Source organism: Perognathus longimembris, chromosome 14 (assembly GCF_023159225.1).
Source record: "Perognathus longimembris pacificus isolate PPM17 chromosome 14, ASM2315922v1, whole genome shotgun sequence".
Classification (NCBI taxonomy): domain Eukaryota; kingdom Metazoa; phylum Chordata; class Mammalia; order Rodentia; family Heteromyidae; genus Perognathus; species Perognathus longimembris.
In genome coordinates this window covers 43921234-43943667 of record NC_063174.1, presented here as the reverse complement: position 1 = coordinate 43943667, position 22434 = coordinate 43921234, and the positions used below count along the sequence as shown (strand labels likewise).

Sequence of the window (22434 nt, the reverse complement as noted above, 5' to 3'; positions counted from 1 at the left end):
GCTCATATCTTTTGTCCATTTTAAAATGGGTTGTTTTCTTTCCTTTTTCCTTTTTTTTGTTCAGTTGTTGTTGGCCATGGGGCTTGAACTCTAGGCCTTGGTACTATCCCTGAGCTTTTGTGCCCAAGGTTAGTGCCACGGAGTCACCTCTAGTCTCATGGACATTGCTTCCTGGACTGGCTTTGAACCACAATCCTCAGATCTCAGCCTCCTGAGTAGCTAGGATTATGAGCCACTAGTGCTCAGCGAGGTTGTTTTCTTATAACCAAGTTTTAGAAGTTCTTTATATATGCTTTAAACAAGTATTCCAAATTATTTTCAAGTATTTTCTCCCCATGTATGGCTTGCCTTTCCATTTTCTAATGAAAGTTGTCAGAATCAAATACAGCCCAAGTCATTTGTGTCACACTAACAAAAAGCAGGCAAGATGGAAGGCAGAAGGAAGTTTTGTAGTTTTAGTTTAGAAACTTGATCTACTTGAAACTGATTTTTTTTAAGGGGAATGCAGGACACTGGGATTTGAACTCAGAACCTTGCACTTGCTAGACAGGCAATCTGCCACTTGAGCCATATCCCCAGTACTTTTTGCTTTATTATTTTTCCAATAAGGGTGGCCTGGACTATGATTCTATTTACATTTCCCATATCACTGAAATGACAAGCATGAAACATTAATACCAGCTTTTGCTTGCTTATCATGGGGCTTGCAAACTCTTTGCCTGAGCTGACCTCAAATCACAGTCATTTTGATCTCTACCTCCTGACTAGCTAAGATTACATATGTGAGCCATGGTGTGGAACTGATCTTTATGTAGCATGTGAGGTATGGATCAGAGTTCAGTTCTGCATTTGAATTTCTAATTATGCAGCTGAACAGATAACAGAACCATCTTTGCATCTTTGTAAACAATGAATTGCCTGTACTTGTGTGGGTCTATTTCTGGACTCTGTTTCACAATGCTCAATTTTGTCTAACTTAACATCAATGCCACACTGTTTTTATTATGATCACTGTGGAGTAACTCTTGAAATCAGGAAGTATGAATCCTCCAGGTCTGATCTTCTTTTTCAGTGTTGTTCTCCAACAACCTTGGCATTCCCTTATGAATTTGAGAATTAGTTGCCAGTTTCTACAAGAGGTCTGCTGGGATTTTTATTAGGATGGTTATATTCATTAGCTAACATCATCACTGTGACCAAAATATCTGAGACAACAACTTTAGGGAGGAGAACTGATTTGACTCCCATTTTCAGAGGGTTTGGTCTGTGGTTGCTTGGTCCCATGCCCTTGGGCATTACATCATGGTGGCAGGAGCATACTGTTCATCATGGTGGAGGAGCTTGCTACCTAACGGCAGACAGGAAGCAGGGCAAGGGGAGGGGACTAGAGACCTGGCACAACCTTCAAAGGCACACCTCCAGTGGTCTACTTCCTCCAACCAGATGGGAAGCTCCATCATCTCTCAATAATCTACTCACATTCTGAACCCACTGTGGATTCAGAGCCATGCTTTACTTATCTCCTAGGCAACTCTTTATCTTACCAAGTTGACCATCAAAAGTAATCACCCCAGACATGCTATGTTATTATGTGCAAGGTCCTATCCTAAACTCCATATACATGCATTATCTAATTTAATTCCATAACTACCCATAGAATGTGTAAAATGATTCTCTGTTTTGTAGATGAAAAACTATGAGTATAGCTAAGTAACTTGAAGGGTTAATTAACTTGACCAGAGATACACAATTAATTAGTGGGCAGAGCTAGGACTGGAACCCAGGACTCTATGTCCAAGACCACAATGCTCTCTAACCACAATGAATATCTAGAATATCTTCAGGTCTGGTGGGTGTTGTTTAGGGATTGAGTATAGGCTTAATGTGTGTATGCTCCTAGATTCAACCCCTACTCCACTCTACCCCACCCAAAAAATAACATTTATATTTCAAAAAGAAAATGACACAAGGAACCGAATCTGGTCCAAATCTACCAATTTCTGGTTCTACTTATGCAAATCTGGACAAATCATTTTAGCTTCCTGAAACCTCAGTGGGCTCATTTGTAAACTGCAAGGTTGAACAGAATCAGGACTAGCAAGTGTGTGGCATACAAAACCCTCTATTACTTTATCCGTAGCACGTGATCAACTATGAAAATCACTAACCCAGATGAAGACTTTCTCCAGCCTACACTTGAGACAGCATTACTTATCAACTGCATTCCCAGAGCTACACTGTCTCTAGAGTATCTTCTGACAGCAAAAGCCTACAACTATGTTACTGGAGTTCTAAAAACTATTTTTTCTTATTTTAGCCCCAACTCTAAGTAGACTGCTGTCCCCACACCTGAGTCTTCCCTCCATCAGAGAGACATAATGCCACAATATGACATCAAGTACTCATCTGTACCTTCTCCCTGTCCACCATGAACCACTCTGAGCTATTGTCAATCTGGGTCAAATCATACAGTCTGGGCTGGGCATATGGCCTAGTGGCAAGAGTACTTGCCTCGTATACATGAAGCCCTGGGTTCAATTCCTCAGCACCACATATATACAAAATGGCCAGAAGTGGCGCTGTAGCTCAAGTGGCAGAGTGCTAGCCTTGAGCAAAAAGAAGCCAGGGACAGTGCTCAGGCCCTGAGTCCAAGGCCCAAGACTGGAAAAAAAAAAAAATCACACAGTCTGGATCTGCTGTCAGTGTGGTCCTGCTGATCCCACGGAAGGGAGATCTCGGGCCAAAGCTGCTAATGCAATAGGATGAAGGGCACAAGTTTCCTTGTATTAAGCACGGTGCTGCCAAAGGTTCTAGTCAGAAGGAAAACATAGCCTTGTGACAGTGGCTCACAACTGTAATTCTAGTTACTCAGGAGATCGGAGGGTTGTGGTTCCAAGCCACCCAGGGAGAAAAGTCCATGAGACTCATCTCCAACTAACCAAAATGCTGGAAGTGGAGATGTGGCTCAAGTGGTAGAGGGCCAACCTTGAGTGAAAAAAAAAAGCTAAAAGATTGTACCCAAGCTCTGAGTTCAAGCCCCATACTGGCATACACACACAAAAAGGCACTCCTTATGGCGGTAACCTGTGTGATTATAAGGGAATATTGAATCATAAAAGGAGCTCCTTTGCCTCTCTTCTTACAGACATAACAACCAACCCAGGGCCGCATTCTATGGAATGGGTGGGATTCCAAATATAGGTTGTGTTTCAGAGACAGCAATCCTAAAAGAAAGGTTATAGGAGGGGCAGTTCTAGTGGCTGAGAATGCTTAATGAATAAAACATCCTAAACAGCTGGCAAAGAGACTTGCATTTTAATAAGGAACCAAATTTTAGGCCAAAGGAATTACTTTCTAATAGTGGAATTATAAGCACCAGCAATGACTTAGGGAGGTATTAAGTACCCCTGAAATTCTAACAAATGAGCTGGTGTGACTGGGCAACCCAGCCAGATGTGTGTCCCAGGGGAGCCCAGGACATACACTTGGGTCTCGAAAGCCTCCACTTGGGAACCTATTTGACAGAAAAACCTGAAGAGAACCCTTCCCTCCATCTGCCCCTTAATCACACCCAGTACGGAGATGCATAATTAATTTGTTCTCCGCATTTGCTCTGTGGTTCGAAGAGTGAGGGCAGTTCTGGAATGGTAATTACGGACCAAAAAAAAAGGGGGGGGGGAACCAAGTAGAATAATATACCCAGCCAGCCAGTTTCTCTTCCCTTCCCTTTCCTTCCCCGCTGTGCTTGCTTGCTCAGGCCACAGGCCTGCATGTAGGACTGGAAGGGACCTTTTCCATTTCCTCATGGCTATGAGTTCTTGGATGCTGATGAGAATGACCAAAACACAAACCCCTGAAAGACGCAGGCAAGAAGCCATCACTCTTGGAAAGAAGACAAGATTAGACACAAAGCCAGGAGGCACTATGAAGATCAGCAGGATGTCTGAGGAACAACTGTCCACACAGAGGAAAAGGATGAAAGCATGCCTGTTAATCTTATGACCTGTGAAAATAACATTGGGATTATTTAGAGAAATGTCAGTGATTAGAGAGGCATACTGAAATTGCAGGTAAAATGCCATGACTTCTACAGTTTATTTTAAATGTCTTCAGCAACAGATGAACAAATAAACTGATTATGGCAACATAGTTTAGATTGAGGTGCCAGGCAGAAGGTTCATTATTCTCTGTGCTTTTTAATTATACTCGGAATTTTCCGTAGAGAGATAGATTGTTTTTGCATATGTGCTGGTAGAGGGCTTGAACTCCGAGCCTAGGCACTGCCCCTGAGTATTTTGTTCGAGGCTAGCACTCTACCACTGTGAGCCACAGCGCCACTTCCATTTTCCTGGTGATTAGAGATAAAAGACTCACAGACCTTTCTACCCAGGCTGGCTTTGAACCACAATCCTCACGCCTCACCCACCTGAATAGCTAGGATCACATGCATGAGCCACCAGCACCCAGCTTGAAATTCTTGATTTTACTTTTGAATTGGTGTTTCCTAAGTGAAACCTTCATTGGTGGGGATCCATTTCTCAGCATGGATTCTCAGCAGCCCTTCCCAGCCCCTTAACCTCTTGGCTCTCCAGAACCTCCCACCTCTGCCCTACGAACTCCGCTGCTCTATGCCCAGGTGGCAGCTGGGCACATAGGTGAAGGAGGCTGTGTTCTGTCATTGCTCTTCATCCCTGCAGGGAGCCTGGCATAGGTATGGAGAGGGTAAGGGTCACGCTGGTGCCATTCAGATTCCATCCCCCTCAAAAAGCAACATGGTGGAGAACTCACCACGCCCACAACAGATCCTGAGTACTCTTAGCATGAAGCAGCTCCCATCCTCTGTGGTTGGGGCAGGCGGGCCCCAGGAGGGGAGACTGGCTTCCCTACAGAGCCATGTTTTCAATTTGCACTAGCCCTACACAGCTAGTCATGCCTCCTCCTCTAGCAGCCCCCTCCACCTTCCCCATGCCCTCATCCTCTGCCCCCCCCACCTCCCCAGTTCTTGGATCGCTCTTTAGATCCAACAGAAAAGCCAGTAATATCAGAGCCTCTCCCAGCCCCACTTCAGTGGCTCTGTGTCCCATGCTGTATTTTCTTTATTTTTCCTTTTTCTTTTCTAAATTATCTTTAAGCAGGTGTTGCCACTCAACAAAGCAGTTTATGAACACACCTTGATCATTTTATCTCCTTCAGGGCACTTCACAGGAAGTGTGATCATTGTGTCCTGCCCTCACTGGTTCACTGTAAAGTGTACACTGCTCTTGCTGTGTATCATGACTGCTCTAAAGGTACAAAGACAACAGCAAGCCAGACAAGAGTTCTGACCTTCTGGAGTAGAGGCAGCTCCTGTGAGTTCCATCAATTGTTATTTACCTCTTGTCTTCTCAAGAACAGAAGTTGGAGCTGGCTCATACCTATCATCCTAGCTACTCCAGAAATGGAGAGCAGAGGATCATGGTTTGAGGCTAGCCCAGGCAAAAAGTCTGAGAGACCCCTTCTAAACTAATAGCTAGGTGTAGTGGTATATGCCTGCCATTCCAGATATTTGGAAGGCTAAGATCAGGAGGATCACAGAGTTCTGGCCAGCCCAGTTTACCAGACTCCATCCCAACAGAAGAAGCTGGGTGAGGTAGCCATTTCAGCTGCAACAGGAAGCTTAAACTAGAAGGATTAGGATCTAGGTATGGGCCTAGCCAAAATTTATTTTAAAAAGCAAGACCTTATCTCAATAACCAGTGCAAAATAGGGCTGGAGGTACAGCTCAGAAGTGTAACAACTACCTAGCATTAGCCTTTGAGCTCAAATCCAGTACTACCAAAAAAAAAAAAAAAAAAAAAAAGATAGGAGTTGGACAGTTAGATAGAATGCTTGCTAACATGAGGCCCTGGGTCCAACCCCAAGCCAAAAAAAAATCTGTACTATGACCAGACACAGCACAAAGACATCAGAAGGAGATCTGCCCCACAAGAAAAAAGTTGGAAGCCGGGCACTGCTGACTCAGGAGGCTGAGATCTGAGGATTGCAGTTCAAAGCTAGTCTGGGCATGTAAGGCCATGAGACTCTTATCTCCAGTTAACCACCAGAAAACCAGAAGTTGCACTGTGGCTCAAGTGGTAGAGTGCTAGCCTTGAGCTGAAGAGCTTAGGGACAGCACCCAGGCCCAGAGTTGAAGCCCCAGGACGGAGGAGGAGGAGGGGGGGGGGGGGAGGGAAGGGGGAGGGGGAGGCTAGCAAAAGAGGAGAGATGGGGAGAGGCAGTACTCCAGTTCTGAGGCCACCTTGCCTTACATTAGTGTCCCACTAGTGTGCTATTGTTGTTAGCCAACAGCTTATTTGTATGCTTAATTGACGTTATTCTGCAAATTGGACATACATCTCATGGTCCTACAAGGAAAAGTCTATTAAAAAGTCTCCTTGTAACTTTGAGGGTAGTCTTATGCAGGAAGAGTGTTGAGTGGATTTTAATTTAATAGAAAATAGCTGCTTGGGGCCAAGACATGAGAGCATGCCATCAACCTTCTCAGTAACATCACAGCCCTCTATTGTGGCTCCCAATGTGGAAACAAGAGGTACAAGAAACACATCTTGGACACACTGGTAAGAGTTTGTCCTGACATCCCCTGTGGCCACACACACACACACACACACACACACACACACACACCAGCCCCCGGCACATTAAGGTAAGAGAGAGACATGGGAGAATACTGGTTAATTAAGGCCTGACAAGTGGCCCAAACTTCCTGATTCTATAAGCAAATCCACAATCTGTGGACTGCTGGCCTAAGGGAGCCCTGAGAGTTCAGGATGCAGATGGTCACGGGCCCCTGTACTTTGTGGGATTGAATCCAAGCTCTGTAATGGGTTGAATCAAAGCCACCAAAAAGATAATACCCACATCCTAATCTCTGAAACTTGTGGTGGAGACCTTTGCTGATGTAATCAAGAATTTTCAGAAAAGATCACTCTGGATTGTCCAAGGACAAATGTCCCCATAAGAAAGAAGACAAGAGGCAGAGATTGGAGTGATGGAGTCATAAATGGCTAGAGCTGCCATTAGTTAGAAGAGGTAGGAAAAGATTCTTCTCAAGAGCCCCCAGAGACAGCATGATCCTGTTAGTACTTTGATTTCAGATTTCTGGCTTCCAGATTACTCTCCTAAGCCACTCAGTTTGAGGTTATGGTGCTCACAGGAAAGTAATAAACACAGGACTAGCTGTGTACCCTTCACAAGTCACTTCACTGCTCTGTGCTTGTTTCTTCATCTGTAAAATGGAAATAATGGTAATCGCCACTAAAGACTTAATCTCACTTGACTCTCCCTATGTTGAAAATGAACTATACAATTCATGGCTGAGTATGGGAGGGAAAAACTAAGAGAGAGTAAGGGAAGGGGTAACATTGTCCAAAAAGAAATGTACTCTTTACCTGACTTATATAACTATAACCCCTCTGTATATCGTCTTTAAAATAACTTTTTTTTTGACCAGTCCTGGGGCTTGAACTCAGGCCTGAGCACTGTCCCTGGCTTCTTTTAGCTCAAGGCTAGCACTCTACCACTTGAGCCACAGCGCCACTTCAAGTTTTTTCTGTTTATGTGGTACTGAGGAATTGAACCCAGAACTTCATGCATCTAGGAAAGCACTCTACCACTAAGCCACGTTCCCAGACCCAAAATAACAATTTTTTTAAATCAAATTAAGAAAAAAATAAAGAAGGCTGAACTCAGGGAAGAAGTACCCAGGGCTACAATTGTATAAATGAAGTATTATTTCTGAAATTGGACAATGAGAACAAGGATTGTCAATGTATTGTTTTTATACTGTTTCTTAGGTCTAAAATATTTCTTTTTGTTGGTGTTTATTTTGCTGTTCCTGGGGCTTGAACTCAGGGCTTGGGCATAGTCCCCTGGCTTTTATTCTCAAGGATAGTGATTCACCACTTGAGCCACGGCTTCACTACCAGCTTTTTGGTGGTTAACTGGAGATAGAAGTCTCACAGACTTTCCTGCCTGTGCTGGCTTTGAACTATGATCCAGATCTCTGCCTCTTGAGTAGCTAGGATTACAGCCACCAGTGCCCAGTTTCATGTTTAAAAATGATAGAAGGTATATGCAGATATGACAAAACAGTATGATGCTACTACTGGACATAGGCCGAGGCTTCTGACAAGCCTAGGCCTTGCAAGGGGGTAACAAACTAGTATTTCTCTGGTTGTCTAGGCCCTCACTACCCAGTGAGCCTAGTCTCCACAGGGAAGCTCCAGTCACACCACATCCATATGCCCATTTCCCCACCCCACCTACTCCAGGATTCTCAGTGAAGGCAGTGGCCCCATTAAGTTTCCCAGACCCTGCCAAGGCCTAAGATTTCCAATAGAATTGGAATTTCCAATTCCTATAGAACACTCCTGGAATCAGACAGGCTTTGAAGTCAGAACCCCTGCAGAGAATTGCACAGATTCACATTGCTCTGAAGGGCTTGGGTACACAGAAAGCTAAAGAGAAGGCATTGGGTCCAATCCAGGAGACCAATCCTTAGATGACCTAACCAGAGCACATTATATGCAGCTCATGCTCCTGGGGAAAATTATCACAAACTCTGAGAAAGCCAGTCACCAAGATAACAAGGATTCAATTTTCCACTTCCATGCAGAGTCCTCTCAGGCAAACATCCCATGATGACAAATGAAAACAGTGAACAAGATCCGGGGGACAGACACAACACATGGAAATCTACTGACTTCCCTCACCAGGTAAACCAACATTGCATGTGCAAAGGATCTGTAACCCAATTAAAGAGTTCCTGCTCCTCCAGAGAGGCCTCTGCTGAACAAAATCCACCAAATTTGAAAGTCAAGTCCAACAAGTCCAGTTGCTCCAGTACCACATACTGTTGCTCAAAAATTTATCAGTAACAAGGTCGAGTCTCTGATCTCTACCTGGCAGAGTGCTACATCTCCTGGGTTCATTTTCCTTCTCAGTCAAGGAAAGTCATTACCACCCCAATTCAGATTTATTTTTTTTTGCCAGTCCTGGGGCATGGCTTCAGGGCCTGAGCACTGTCCCTGGCTTCTTTTTGCTCGAGGCTAGCACTCTACCTCTTGACCCACAGCACCACTTCTGGCTTTTTCTATATATGTGGTGCTGAGGAATTGAACCCAGGGCTTCATGTATACAAGACGAGCACTTTACCACTAGGCCATATTCCCAGCCCCTCAATTCAGATATTAAGAACTGTAGTATCTGTAATAACTGTACTAACTGTGTGTGTAATATCTACACACACATTTTGCTGACTTGAGGCCCCTATAACACAGGTCCCAGTGGCCTGCTCTGCTCAATAACAAGGCCAGGTGAAAGGCTTCAAAGATGAAGGTCAAGGCCAAGGCCCTTCCGACATCATGACTTTGGTTAAGGAAAAAAACCAACAATATCCCCCACCCCTTTTCCTCTTCCTCTCCTTCTCTTCCTTCTTCCCCTTTCCCCTTTCCCTCTTCCTTTCCTTCCTCTCTGTAATCTCTTTCCCCAACTCCATTCCCCATTACCTGACAAACAGTAGAAGCTGAAAAGATGTTCAGTAACTAGTAAGCATTCTCAGGCTCTTCCTGAAGCCATAAGAAATCTATGCCCCAGAATTTTCCATGATTCTCACTTTGTGGTATAATCTGGTCTCCGGTCCCTTTATGACCTGCCCCTTCACTGTCCCGTACCCTTATCCTCCAGTAACACTTAAGTAATCTCTGTTTTTTATGGACAATCTCCAATGTCTTGCCCATGAACCTCAGCCAAAAATCATGTTGCCCTCAGTGGTACATGTCTCAATCCAATGTATCTTTCCAAATGCAGCCTCAATACCTTATTCACCTCTCCCATCTAAGGGGCCACTCTGCTCCCCTATGCTTCTAGGGTCTTGCCTACTTTAGTTAATATTGTAGATAGTAAGAGGCAGGTCTCACCGTCAGAGAAAGAAATGACATAAAGAAAGGGAGAAAGCTAAGGGCTCTGGTGTTGAACTAGAACTGGAGATTTAAGTATAAACCCAGAGCTTTTTGACCTATTTATCCTGCATGTGGGCATGAGTAGGCATGCACACATATATTTGCTCACTGGCTAGAAATGGCTCAATAACCATCAATGAATCCATTTCTAGGGCCAGAAGAAAGGACTCCACCAAATTGCCTAAGAAACAAAGGTAGGTTGAATCCGACCTAAATCTCATCTGGTACGTGTATAAGATAAGGCAGCTAGCTCCCCAAAGAAAAACTATGGTTCCCCACAATGAGAATGACTTCTGAGCTACAAAAATTAACAAATACCAGTACTCCAACTCTTTAGAATCAACTTGTCCTCTTGCCACCAGCCATTTGCCTATGCACCTAAACCAACAGACTTCCTTCTGCATTACCATTAACAGATCACATCCATCTCAGTCTATAAGCATCCTGGGCACTAGAAGCCTACTTCTCCAGAGTCCTCTCTCCTAAGACTTTCAGCTACTAAGCTAAGTGTCTCAGTGCCCCAGACCCACTTCACAGCTGAATCACAGCTGAGTCACTGAGCCAGCCTGTCAGTGTCAACCTTGAAAGTGCTTCTCGAAGTCACTACCTGATGCACTAGTCTCCTGGCTGACATTCTCTGGAACCTACAGATAGATGCTGGCTTGACAGGTGAGATAGGGATGGCTTTTTATTTTCCTTCACTCACTCCTTTATCGGTCACGATGACAAGAAGGGATAAGCGCTCAAATGGAAGAAAACACTCCCGCAGTATTTACTCGTGCTTTTCCTCGCCAGCCAGATCCCTGTTCCCAGGCACAATTCCTGGGAACCAGTCTACACATCCTGTTATCTGGTGTGTCCAGCCATCACGAGCTGCCCTCTCATCAAATGCCAGCCTGTACTTTCCTCACACATCCCCCAAAGCTGTCAGCTTCTCCAGGAGCCAGGGCACCACTGTCTTTCAGATGACTTAAAAGTTGGCAGGCAACTTTACAATATCCATAGACCATCTGCTCTGCAGGTTCCCAAAGGCAGGGAGAGGCCTTTCCTCCAATGTGGCTCAGACATCTCTAGAGAAGTCACACTGATGGGTGCCAAGATCACCACATTGATTAGATAGAGAAAGGGGCTAGAAGCACTACATTTCAGAAATAAGGACTTTGAGATCCTCCAATTTTTTTTTCAGAGACATGTACCTATTATCTGTGGCAGCAATAAAAACATAGTGATTATATTCACATAGGAAGATAGCTCTGGAAAGATACACAAAAAAATAATGACTGCTTCCAGAGAGGAAAAGTAGGCACCTGAAGAACAAGGGTAAAAGGGTCATTCTGACCATTTCAAATATTATGTATTTTGAATTGTGTATCATTTGAATGTATTTCCCATTAAATAACACTTTAAGGATGCAATCAGCCAAATGCTGAATGTGGAAACTTCCACACCAAATGAATGATCTGGTTTCTTCATCAAGAAAATAGCTTTAAAAAAAAAAATAGCCAGGCATCGTCAACTTACACCTGTAATCCTACCTACTTGGAAGCTAAGCTCTGAGGATCGCAATTCAAGGCCAGCCCAAACAGGAAAGTCTGTGAGACTCTTTTCTCCAATAAATTATTTTTTTTAAGTCAGAAATGGAGCTGTAGCTCTTTGAACAAAAGAACCTTAGGGACAGTACCAGACCCTCAATTAAGCCCTAGGACCAGCACCAAAAAAAAAAAAAAAGTAAAGAAAGGTAGAAGAAATGTTACAGAACTTAAATGCAATAGGCTTTGTAGATTTTTTTTTAAATATTCAGGTAATGTCAGCCAAATATAATACATGTTCCTATGTGGACCCAGATTGGAACAAACTAACTACAAAAAAAGACATTTGGATTAAGAAATTTTTAAATGAGCAAGTAGATGTCATTAAGCTCAAGTTCAACCTATGTGACGCAAAAATGCCTTCTTGCTTGACCCAGGACTTTTCAGAACGGCAAGCTTGGACGGCTAGCTTAACATCTGCTCCAGGGAAGGGGAGGGAGGGCACATGGGGTCCACAGCACCACTTCCCCTACAACAGGTCCCCAAGGGACTTTAGAGGATAGGGAAGCAATTAACCTCTTTCAAGTGGGTTTGGCCCAACAAAGCAGTTTAGAAGCCTGCTGAGTTATCTCAGGAACCAAACCTCCATCCCTCTTGAGTTTCCCTCACTGGAAACATACATGGCTTCCCCCCCAACAGCATCTCCCAAGAATAACTTCAGTATAGGAAACCCAGCTGAATGCAGGTCGGGCAGCCCCACTCACAGCACCGAAACACCTCCATGAAGGAGGAAGTGGGCCTCTGCCCACAGGAAGCTGGCTGAGAGTTGGCCCGGGCCCAGACAGATCTCATTGGTCCCTTACCTCAGATCGAAGCTGCAAGTACTCCTCTGAGCCATATGGGACACTCCGCAAAGAGGTGAGGTAGTCGTAACTGATGACAGCTGTCTGTGAACCAAAGGAAGGAAAGTTTAGCACTTGGACATTACCTATTACTCCTCTGCCTAAGTCTTATAACTGCAGCCCCCAACATGGGCTGCTAGGTCTTCAGAAGGAGCCCCCAGATCTTAACCTGGCTGATTTCTTCCTGTCATCCAGAGCTCTGTACAAATGCCATCTTTCCAAGGGGCCCAATCTCCAGTTGCCCCTATGCACCAGGAACTCTCAATTTATTTATCCCAACTAACCACCCTTCAAGCTTTTCTTGCACAGTTGTTTCCTCGTCTATGGGGCATCTGAATGTAAAATCTGTAAGCATAAGGGCTAGTCCTTCCTGTTCATCTCTGTGACCCCAGAACCCCAAGCACACTGGATGATGCCCAATAAGTGTGAGTTGAATGAATGCTGTTAAGACAAACTTCTGCTTTTTTTGTATCACAAGTAAACATTATTGTTATATTTATCCTAAAAGCCCAAGTTTTGATTCTGGATCCTCTGATCAAAACTCCTGGAGAGGATCTCTTCTCCTTGGAGAATCAGAAAATTACAGGCACCAAGATATCTCCAGCATGGGGGGAGGGGGGCTGGGAATATGGCCTAGTGGTAAAGTTGCTTGCCTTGTATACATGAAGCCCTGGGTTTGATTCCTCAGCACCACATATATATAGAAAAAGCCAGAAGTGGCACTGTGGCTCAAGTGGCAGAGTGCTAGCCTTCAGCAAAAAGAAACCAGGACAGTGCTCAGGCCCTGAGTTCAAGCCCCAGGACTGGCAACAAAAACAAAAACAAACAAAAAGATATCTCTAGCATGGAAGAGTCTTGGGGATTATCGAACCCAAACTTCCCTTGAGACACTGAAAATTAAGGAGCTTAGGGAGATTTATATTAAAGAGCCTATCTCTGTCTGCACTGCCCAAAGCATAATTCCATCCAATGTATACTTACTGAACACCAGTCACCAGCAGAATCTGTTCAATGAGCAGGATATGGGATGGTCAGGCTCAAGCCCTTTAAAGAATGTGCATCTTAAAGGCACACCTGTAATCCCAGCTACTCAGAAGGCAAGAGGTAGGAGGATTATGGTCTGAAGTCAGCCTGGACAAAAACCACAAGTCCCTATCTGAAAAATAAACTAAAACTAAAAAGGACTACAGGCATGGCTCAAGTAGCAGAGCATTTGCCTAGTACCCATGATGCCCTGAGTTCAAACCCCACTACCACACACACAGACCCACAGAAACACACACACACATACACACACACACATACACACACACACACACACACACAAAGAACTTATACAGTAGCTGGTTTATAAAGCACTGCTGATATTTTCTTCCCTTGTTTACAGCCCTAAGGTTTCAATCTCTAAGGTTTCATTCAAAGTCAGCTTCCCCCAGGACACTCATGTGGACCACTCACCTGTATGTCTGCCCACAGTTAGCAAGCTTGACAGGTGCATGGTTTTGAAATGCTTTTTAACCACTCATGTGTGTGCTCTGTGACCAAAGACTCCTTGAAAGCTGGGTCAAATGAGACAGTTTCTTTCTACCCTCAAAGCACATAATTATAACACTGGGACTAAAACAAGCACTTGGTAAACACTTGTGGATGGTTTTATATCCCACAGCCTATAACTCAGCTCACCCTGAGGATAGGCACTCTGTCAGCAGCCCCTTCTCTGAGCCAGACTCACGAGAACACTTGATAATGTTTAAGTACTGAAGAATTAGACAACAACCCAAACAAGATGCATCTTTCTTGATGTATCTCCACGTCAAGGGGAAGGGAGATGAGCTCACCGGTGGCAGAGATATGAAGCAGAGAAAGCATGAGGCACATGACAATTTAACTACCAATGGGGCAATTGTATGGCAATGTCTGGGAGAACCTCTGTGAGCAGAGTTAAGACAACACGATGACACAGAACGATGTGGCTACTGACCCACTGAAGGAAACCTTGAATGGTCAAATATCTAACTCTATCAGTTTAAGGATCAAAAGGAATTCTCAAAGTTCAAGGCCTCAACACTCCACCTCTGAGGCCTGCATCAGAACATTCACACCTGCTCACTGGAGCAAGATCTACTTTATAGGTAGAATTTAATCTGCCATGTCTCTTTTCTACCAAGTCATCTTTCCTCAGCATTCGCTAAGTCATCAATGAAATTAGGATACACAGATCCAATGGTGTAAAGGCTTTAGAGCAGAGATCTCCCATGACACCATTCCGTTTAGCTGCAGGACAGAAGAGCTTGAAGGTATAGGAGGGAAGGGTTATGAGCACACACATCTATGACAAATGCAGATGTGTAGAAAGAGCTTGGGCATGTTCCAGGGCACACATGTATCTCTACATAGGAGATACAAGTGGGAGCAGCATGCCTACCTGCAAGTAGTACTATAGTTCCCATGACACTCCTTAAAGGGGAAAAACCTACCGTAGCAACTGCTCTACCCACTCTGACAGCGCCAAAGTCATTAGGGTCCAAGTACTTGTTGCTGTAGAAGTACACACCAGAGGCACCAAGAGCCACACTGGTCCATGACGCAAGTTTGACAGCCTTTCTGGCCATGTCCCCAGGCCCTACAGTAGAAAGGGAAATTGAGAAAGATTTAGTAGTTAATCCAGGATTCAAATCCTGACTCTGCCATTTTCTCAATCTCATCAGGCCTTGGTTTCCTCATTTATAAAACAGGATAATACCTACTGAAAAAATGGTCCTTGTCCACATGGACCTTACATTCAAGAGATAGCAATGATAAACAAGAAGCTATATGATCTGAGCACTGGTGGCTCACACCTGTAATCCTAGCTACTTAGGAGGCTGAGATCTAAGGATCATGATTCAAAGCCAGCAAAGTCCATGAGACTCTTAACTCCAATTAACCATCAGAAAACCTGAAGCTCTGTGGCTCAAAATGGCAGCCTTGAGTGAAAGAGTTCAGGGACTGCGCCCAGGCCCTGAGTACAAGCCCAACAACCAACAAAATAAATAAATAAATAAAAATACATGATATACTACCATATCAGAGCTACTACTAAATGACAATAAGATACAGTTACAGCCTCTGATCATTTAAAAAAAAGAGTCAAAAATATATATTGGAGAAAAGACAGCCTCTTCAACAAATGGTGCCAAGAAAACTGGCTATCTACACATAGGAGATGGACCCCTAGACTAGACCCCTAACTCTCACCCTGTACAAAAACCAACTCCAAGTGAATCAAAGATCTACATGTAACATCTATTACAGGAAAACTCTGGAACATACAGGCACAAAAATAAGAGCAAGAATAGACAAATGAGCCTGCATAAAATTAAAATGCTTCTGCACCGGAAAAAAAAAAAAAAGCCATTACACCTGTAATCCTAGCAGCTCAGGAGGCTGAGATCTGAGGATATGGTCTGGAACCAGCACAGGCGGGAAAGTCCAGGAGATTCTTTTCTCCAATTAACCACCAAAAGAAGCCCGAAGTGGAGTTATGGCTAAAATGGTAGAGTACTAAGCCTTCAGCACAAAAGCTCAAGGAAAGTGCCCAACCCCTGAGCTCAAGCTCCAGGACCAGCACAAAATAAAATATCTACTTTGACTTAGACCTCATAGCCACAAGGTAATTTTCTTCTTCTAAGTGTTCACAAAATATATCTCTTCCCATTCTTACTTTCAATTTATATTTTATATTGTGTTCTATAAATAACATCCAATTGATTTTTATGTTTGCGTTTAACTTACGAATTTATATTTAAACTTAACATTTTTCCATGCTCCCTTTCTGTTCTGCTCAGTATCTCTCTCTCTCTCTCCCTCTCTCTCTCTCTCTCTCTCTCTCTCTCTCTCTCTCTCTCTCTCTCTCCCCTCATCCCCCACTGTAGCACTGGAAATTGAAATCAGAGCCTCATACTTGAGCCACACCCCAATCCTTTTTCTCCCATTTCTTTACTCTTCCTAGACTTAGCACTTTTCCAAGTCTGTTTATTCTCCCTTTGTATTCTTCTTTTCCTACCCAGTGTTTATAATGCATGCTCAGAGCAATGCCTGGAAGCACATCAGCCTTGGTGCCATTTCAAAATCACCATGCCACGAGTTTACCCTGGGGCCTACCAAGTCGGGGAGGGAGGGGAGTTGAGGGAGACTTGGGAATCTGTGTTCTAGTAAGATAATAGGTGACTTTTACACAAGCTCATATTTGTGACTCATTCCTCTAAATATTTTATTTTTAATAGAGATGCTTCATGTGTTCACATTTAATCCTTGAAAACATTCCCCAAAAGCAGGTTTCCCCCTCTTCAGCCCAGCTGACTGTATTCACTACCCAAGAATGATTACAATCATTTCTAGCATAACTATATAATGGAATATGATTCACCCATTTAAAAAAAAAACAAGCCCTGCCATTTGTGACAATATAGCTGGATCTGGAGGATATTATGCTAAGTCACAGAGAGACAAATAGTGCATGATCACTGGTATGTGGAATCTAAAAGAGTCAAATTCATAGAAGCTGGAGGTGGAATGTTGGTTACTAGGGGTGAAATGAAATGGAGTGGCATTAGTCAAAGAGTAGAAAGTTCTCATTGAGAGAGAAGTTCTTGGGTTCTAATGGATAAGGTGGTGACTATATTTCACACTATATCATTTAGTTGAAATTAACAAAGAATTCAATTGTAAGTGTGCTCACCACACACACACAAAAAGGGTAAGTACATGAGGTGCTGCCATGATAATTAATTTGATTGGAGCAATCTTTCCTCCTAGTGCATATGCACAATCATTCCCTTGCATACCCACAGGACAGCTCAATAAAGACAGAAAAGAAAACAAGTTAAAACCTTGCATTGGACAAGTTCTTTCTTTTCTTTACATTTCTCTTTATTTAGGAAGAACTCTCTATTCCCATTTCATTTGGCCAACATTTTAATAATCCTTCCAAACAAGAGAGTAGGAGGTAAGAACATGCACTCTGGCGCCCTTGAGCCTACCTCATCCAAACCTGAGGGCCCTTGGACAAACTGCTAAATCTCTCTAAACCTAGTGATGTTTCCCATCAAATGAGACACTAATGTCAGTATCTACCTGACAGGGTGGTGACCAATGAGATAAGCCATGTAAAATGTTCAGCAGGGTGCCATTTGCATAGGAACTCAAGGGTCACAGGTGCTGATCCCTTGTCACTCGTTTTTTAAAAAATTATTCTCATTATCTTTTCCTCCAATGCTAAGCTTTGGCATAGGACCACCCCCCCCCCCCACACACACACACACACACAAACACACCACAGACACCTGCCCTGTTAGTTCCCAGCGAATTTCTGCATATCCCAGGCCTAATCTCCTAGCAAATCCATACCTAACCTTACCTTTCACCTCAGTCTACAGCCTCATCCTGTAGTACTTCCTGTTAAAAGGGTAAAAGGCTCAGCTCACCCTCTATTTTGTTTCTGCCAGGATACAAGAACCTAGTCAGACACATCCTCCCTCTTTTTTTTGAAGGTGAATATTAATCAACCAAGAGGTATTTGTTACCGATGTAACACAGGCCACATGCTTGCTATACATTAATAAACAAAACAGACTAAGAGTCCTGCCTGCGTGGAGTTTACATTCTAGTAAGAGGACTCTGCTAAGTGTCCTACTAGAACAACAATAGAATTATGAACTTTCTCTCAATTGCTCTCTCAATCACTCTCTCTCTCTCACTCTCACCTTTTTCCCCTTTCCCATTTCCCCTTCTCCTTTTCCCTTCCCTTCTTCTCCCATCCTTTCCCTTTCCCCTCCCTCCTTCTCTCCTTCCTTTTCATCCTCTCTTCCCCTGCACTCCTCTTTCTTTCTCTCTTTTCCTTTTCCCCTCCATCCTCCCCCTTCCTCTTTTCCTCCCTCCTCCCCTCCTCTCCTTCTTTTGAGATATAGATTTGCATATCACCCAGACTGACCTACACAACCAAGCATTATTCTCTCGCCTCCTCTGCTTGCCTCCCTAGTGCTGAGACCTCAGGCTTAAGCCACCAAAGCCAGCTCCAAGTCCTTGAACTGTACCCATCATACTCAATTCATGGAATTGGATTAGCATGATCTTTTCTAACTTTTCTTCAAAGCAGGTCAGAGGTGATCCACCACAGACCTCATAATAAGTCAGCATTCATACTTTGTCACGGAGGCATTAATAAGACTTCCTGCGTTTCTACTTCTCACTCCAGAGTGACCATTATAGGAAGCTATTTATACCTCCTAATTTGTGTGCTATGTTTAAAGAAATGTTCTTCTATTGTTCTTGCTATTCCTTTTCTCAGGGATGGAGATTCATCCCTATGGCCCCTGCTGTAATTGGGCTGAATGCCTCCAAGAGAAGACTTCTTTGCCTGTGGTTAGGCTCCAGTACTACATAAACAGCACTAGTACTCTCCGGTCTCTAATTAGTGGAAATAAGTGACACCCTCCTTCTTGATGACCCCAGGGAGGGAGATTCATGGAGCTTCCAGTGGGGTCTCCAGAGAAGCCCACATGGGGAAGGTGGCACAGAGTGAATGATGGCTAAGAATCCAACTTTATCTCTAACAGTCTGGTTTTATCTCTAGCAATCTGGCCCTCTATCTGCCTCCTCCAATAGGTGCAAAGGGAAGAATTAATGTAAATAATTGCAAAAAACGTATAGCAAATTCAATAGTTTTACGTGACCTCACCATCCACTTGGAATATAGGTTTACTTTTCTCATGTCAGAAGCAGATTAGTCACCCTGCAGTGTCCAATTCTCACTTTCTCCCAGTTCCTCCAATTCTGGCTGACCCAGATACCTGTCCCACACAACCACCTGGTGGTGACCACCTCTCTATGGCACAGCTAAAAGACAGATATATCCTCCTTCAAGCAAACAGGCCTGGCAAGATTTGGCCCCAGATTACAACTTGCCAAATCCTAGTCTATCACACAGTTAGTGCTCCCAAAACTAGAAGCATTAGTGATAGATCAACTATACCTATGAGGTCCCTAAGTAAAAACACATACCTGGAGCTGCCAGTCCCCATATACATGTGAAAATGGAATCATGTAACCATGTATGGAAAAGACGGGGGAGAATAATGGAAGCAGTGGCACTGATAAAGATGATGCATTGTACTGATCATCTGACTTGTTAAACTGAAACCCCTTTGTACAATTAAAAATAATAAAAATGAATTAAATCTATTCTGCACCACCACCCCAGAACTTCCTCAGGCTTTGCTCCATATAGAAGACCCCATCCTCCAGTTGCACCTGCCCCTGATCCATGGAGACCACCCCCGTCCCTGAGACCACCTCAGGGTTAGGAAGTTGCAGTACAGCAATCATCCCCTCAAACAAATGTCCTCAGTAATAAAAGAGGTAGAAATTGAAATACATAAAATGGATGATATAGAAGCCAAAGTGTGTCTACAGAGATTGGAACTGAAGTTTTCTCTATGGCTTCTGTGAGTCTTTAACATGCAACTGAACTGCTTCCCTCAGGCTGTTTTAAAAGGCCTGTCAGGCATGAAATATGTCTGTCAATGAAAAGCACCTTTCATTATTAAACTTTTTGTTAATGAATCCCTGCCCCATTCTGTTTACTTGCCTTTTTTTACTTTCCCTTGAGTTATCTTCCATATAAGTGTACACCTTTGAAGGGAGCTTGAGGCCAGCAAAAGCCTAAAACCTAATCACTAGGAAATATTACTAGCAATAACTAACTTTTACAGAGCCTTTTACACTCATCTGATTAGTATCCCATGCAACCAGTAACGAGAAACCAATCTCATCATTCCCAGGTATAAACTGGGAAACCACAGAGCCAAGGTTGAATGATAAACCCAGGTGCTTGGCTAGTACAATGGCAGAGTAACCAATTGAACCGGACCTTCCCACTCCAAGTGTTCAGCCCTTGTCCACTTATGGCACCAGGTCTCTTTAATAGGACACCCTAGGTCACTAAAGGTCAAGATCAAGCAATATTTTCCCACTAAGACAATCCATTCCATTCTACCAAGTTGACAGTGCTGTTAGAACCAGGGAAAATATCCCTATGGGTCATAATATCAAGTTCATAGGTAGGAAGTTGATATCCATCCCCAGAACCGAGCTAAATGGGAAACCAAATACTAAACTGCTATCAGTTACATACAGATAAGCACGTCAAAGAAATATGGCCTAGAAGTTAGTAAGTGACAAAGTCAGAACTTTAATCTAGATGTTATCTGTTCCAACCAAAAGGACAAAAGGAATAAGCAGCTTGAAAGTGGGGCAAGGAGAGGGGAGAAAGACAAATGGAGAGAAGAAGGGTAGGCAAATCTGAATCCCAGGTAAGTCAGTACCCCCACCCTTTGAGGGGAAGGGGCTCGGATGGCTTAGCCATCAAAAAACAAATGCAAATTCTCCCAGGATGTGAGGTCAAATCTTACATCCATAAGAATCATTGTCTAATGGCCAAAGTAAATAATGAAACAAAACAGATTAGGATATAACTGACATATGTGTAGGTGGCTGTGAAAATCTGTGTATAAAGTCATTTGGGGAGAATTAATAGTGTGTAAAGTAATATGTATACGTGTGCTACAGCAACAGAAGACTGGCAAACAAGGACAAGGCACTTCGCCAGGTGGGAAGAGTTGAAATGATTTTTCCCCCTGTAGAATAGTAGTTTTCAAATAACATACTCCAGACCAACAGCATCTCCAGGTTAGACCTGCAAATATGCTTGGTACCCATACCAGCCCTGGAAGACCATCCCACAACTAGAGATTTAGAGGGAAGGGGTCCAGATTCTGTGGAGTAACAAACTCTACACTTTCAGAACTATGGCAACCAGAAAATGCTTTTAAAAAAAAATTGTGACTGCACACTTTTTCACTCATGAATTTCCTGGGCATCCAAGGGAGCACCAAGTGCATCCGGGGCAACCAATAAATACTTGTTGAATGTCTTCTTAGTTAGCAGAAGTACATGTCATTTCACTCTAGGCGAGAGCTGCGCCAACTCTTTTGCAGACAGACTCCACACACTGATCCTGAGGCCCATGACTCCTGCTGGTGCTGAGGGTAAGTAGTGGCCTGGGGCTGGTCCCCAAGCCCAAGCGGAGGGTGCCAGGGTGTCAGGATCTCTCTCTCTCTCTCTCTCTCTCTCTCTCTCTCTCCTCTCTCTCTCTCTCTCTCTCTCTCTCTCTCTCTCTCTCTCCTCTCTCTCTCTCTCTCTCCTCTCTCTCTCTCTCTCCTCTCTCTCTCCTCTCTCTCTCTCTCTCCTCTCTCTCTCTCTCTCACACACACACACACACACACACACCTGTTCAGAAGCACACCAAGTCCTCAGCCCCAGTAGGCTCCCAGCATGCAGTGGCTCCTAGCGGAGCCACCGGGCACCCTCCTCCAGCTCCTGCTACCTGGGTGCACGCACCGAGCCCCGTCCACAGCTAACGCGGCCTGGGGCGGGGTCACTGAAGTCACCTGAGCCCTGGGGCCACGCGCTGGGCCCAGGTGACAAGGTCACCGCTGGGATTCGGGATTCCCTCCCCGTTGCCCAACTCCACCCCCCGCCCCGCAGGTTGCACGGTGGCCCCCCGGCGCTCCATGTGCCGCGCGGCCCCAGTGAAGACCTCCCGCCGACCGCCCCTGCTCACCCCGACTGCTGTCCCGCTGGCCCCCGTGGTCCCCGAGTTCCCAGGAAACGGTGTCCAGGCCACCAGGCTGTTCGGGGAAGCCGGTGCCGCGCGGCCTGCTGGGATTTGTAGTTCCGGGCTTAGGGCGGCCGGTCCAGAACCACCAGCTCTCTCCTTTGACCTTTATCTAACCCTGGAGCCCCAGGGGCCTCGCAGCTCTTGCTCTGCAGAACACCAGAACTGTTTTCCAGCCCTTCCAACTAGGTCATAGATTCCTGTTGGGTGGAGGACGCAGCTGTGGATTTGTAGGTTTCATTCCTAGGTGTTTTGTAGAACAAATAACCAGTGAGTTAAATGGTAAGCAT

The 22434-nt window shown here is 44.3% G+C and overlaps 1 protein-coding gene across 2 annotated transcripts in view; it reads right to left on the bottom strand.

Annotated features, from left to right (window-relative positions):
• Positions 1-22159, bottom strand: part of Adck1 (aarF domain containing kinase 1) — an 81882-nt gene extending 59723 nt beyond the window's left edge. Inside the window, exons 1-3 of one of the 2 annotated variants that reach the window (XM_048362133.1) lie at positions 22091-22159; positions 14907-15052; positions 12391-12474 (exon numbers count right to left, since the gene is read on the bottom strand). In XM_048362133.1, coding sequence (XP_048218090.1) covers positions 12391-12474; positions 14907-15041 — 219 coding nt within the window. In that variant the 5' untranslated portion in view covers positions 15042-15052; positions 22091-22159. Of the gene's footprint in view, positions 1-12390; positions 12475-14906; positions 15053-21853; positions 21869-22090 lie in introns of those variants that run through there. The other variant, XM_048362134.1, reaches the window with a different exon arrangement.
• Between the last annotated feature and the right edge of the window lie 275 nt (positions 22160-22434).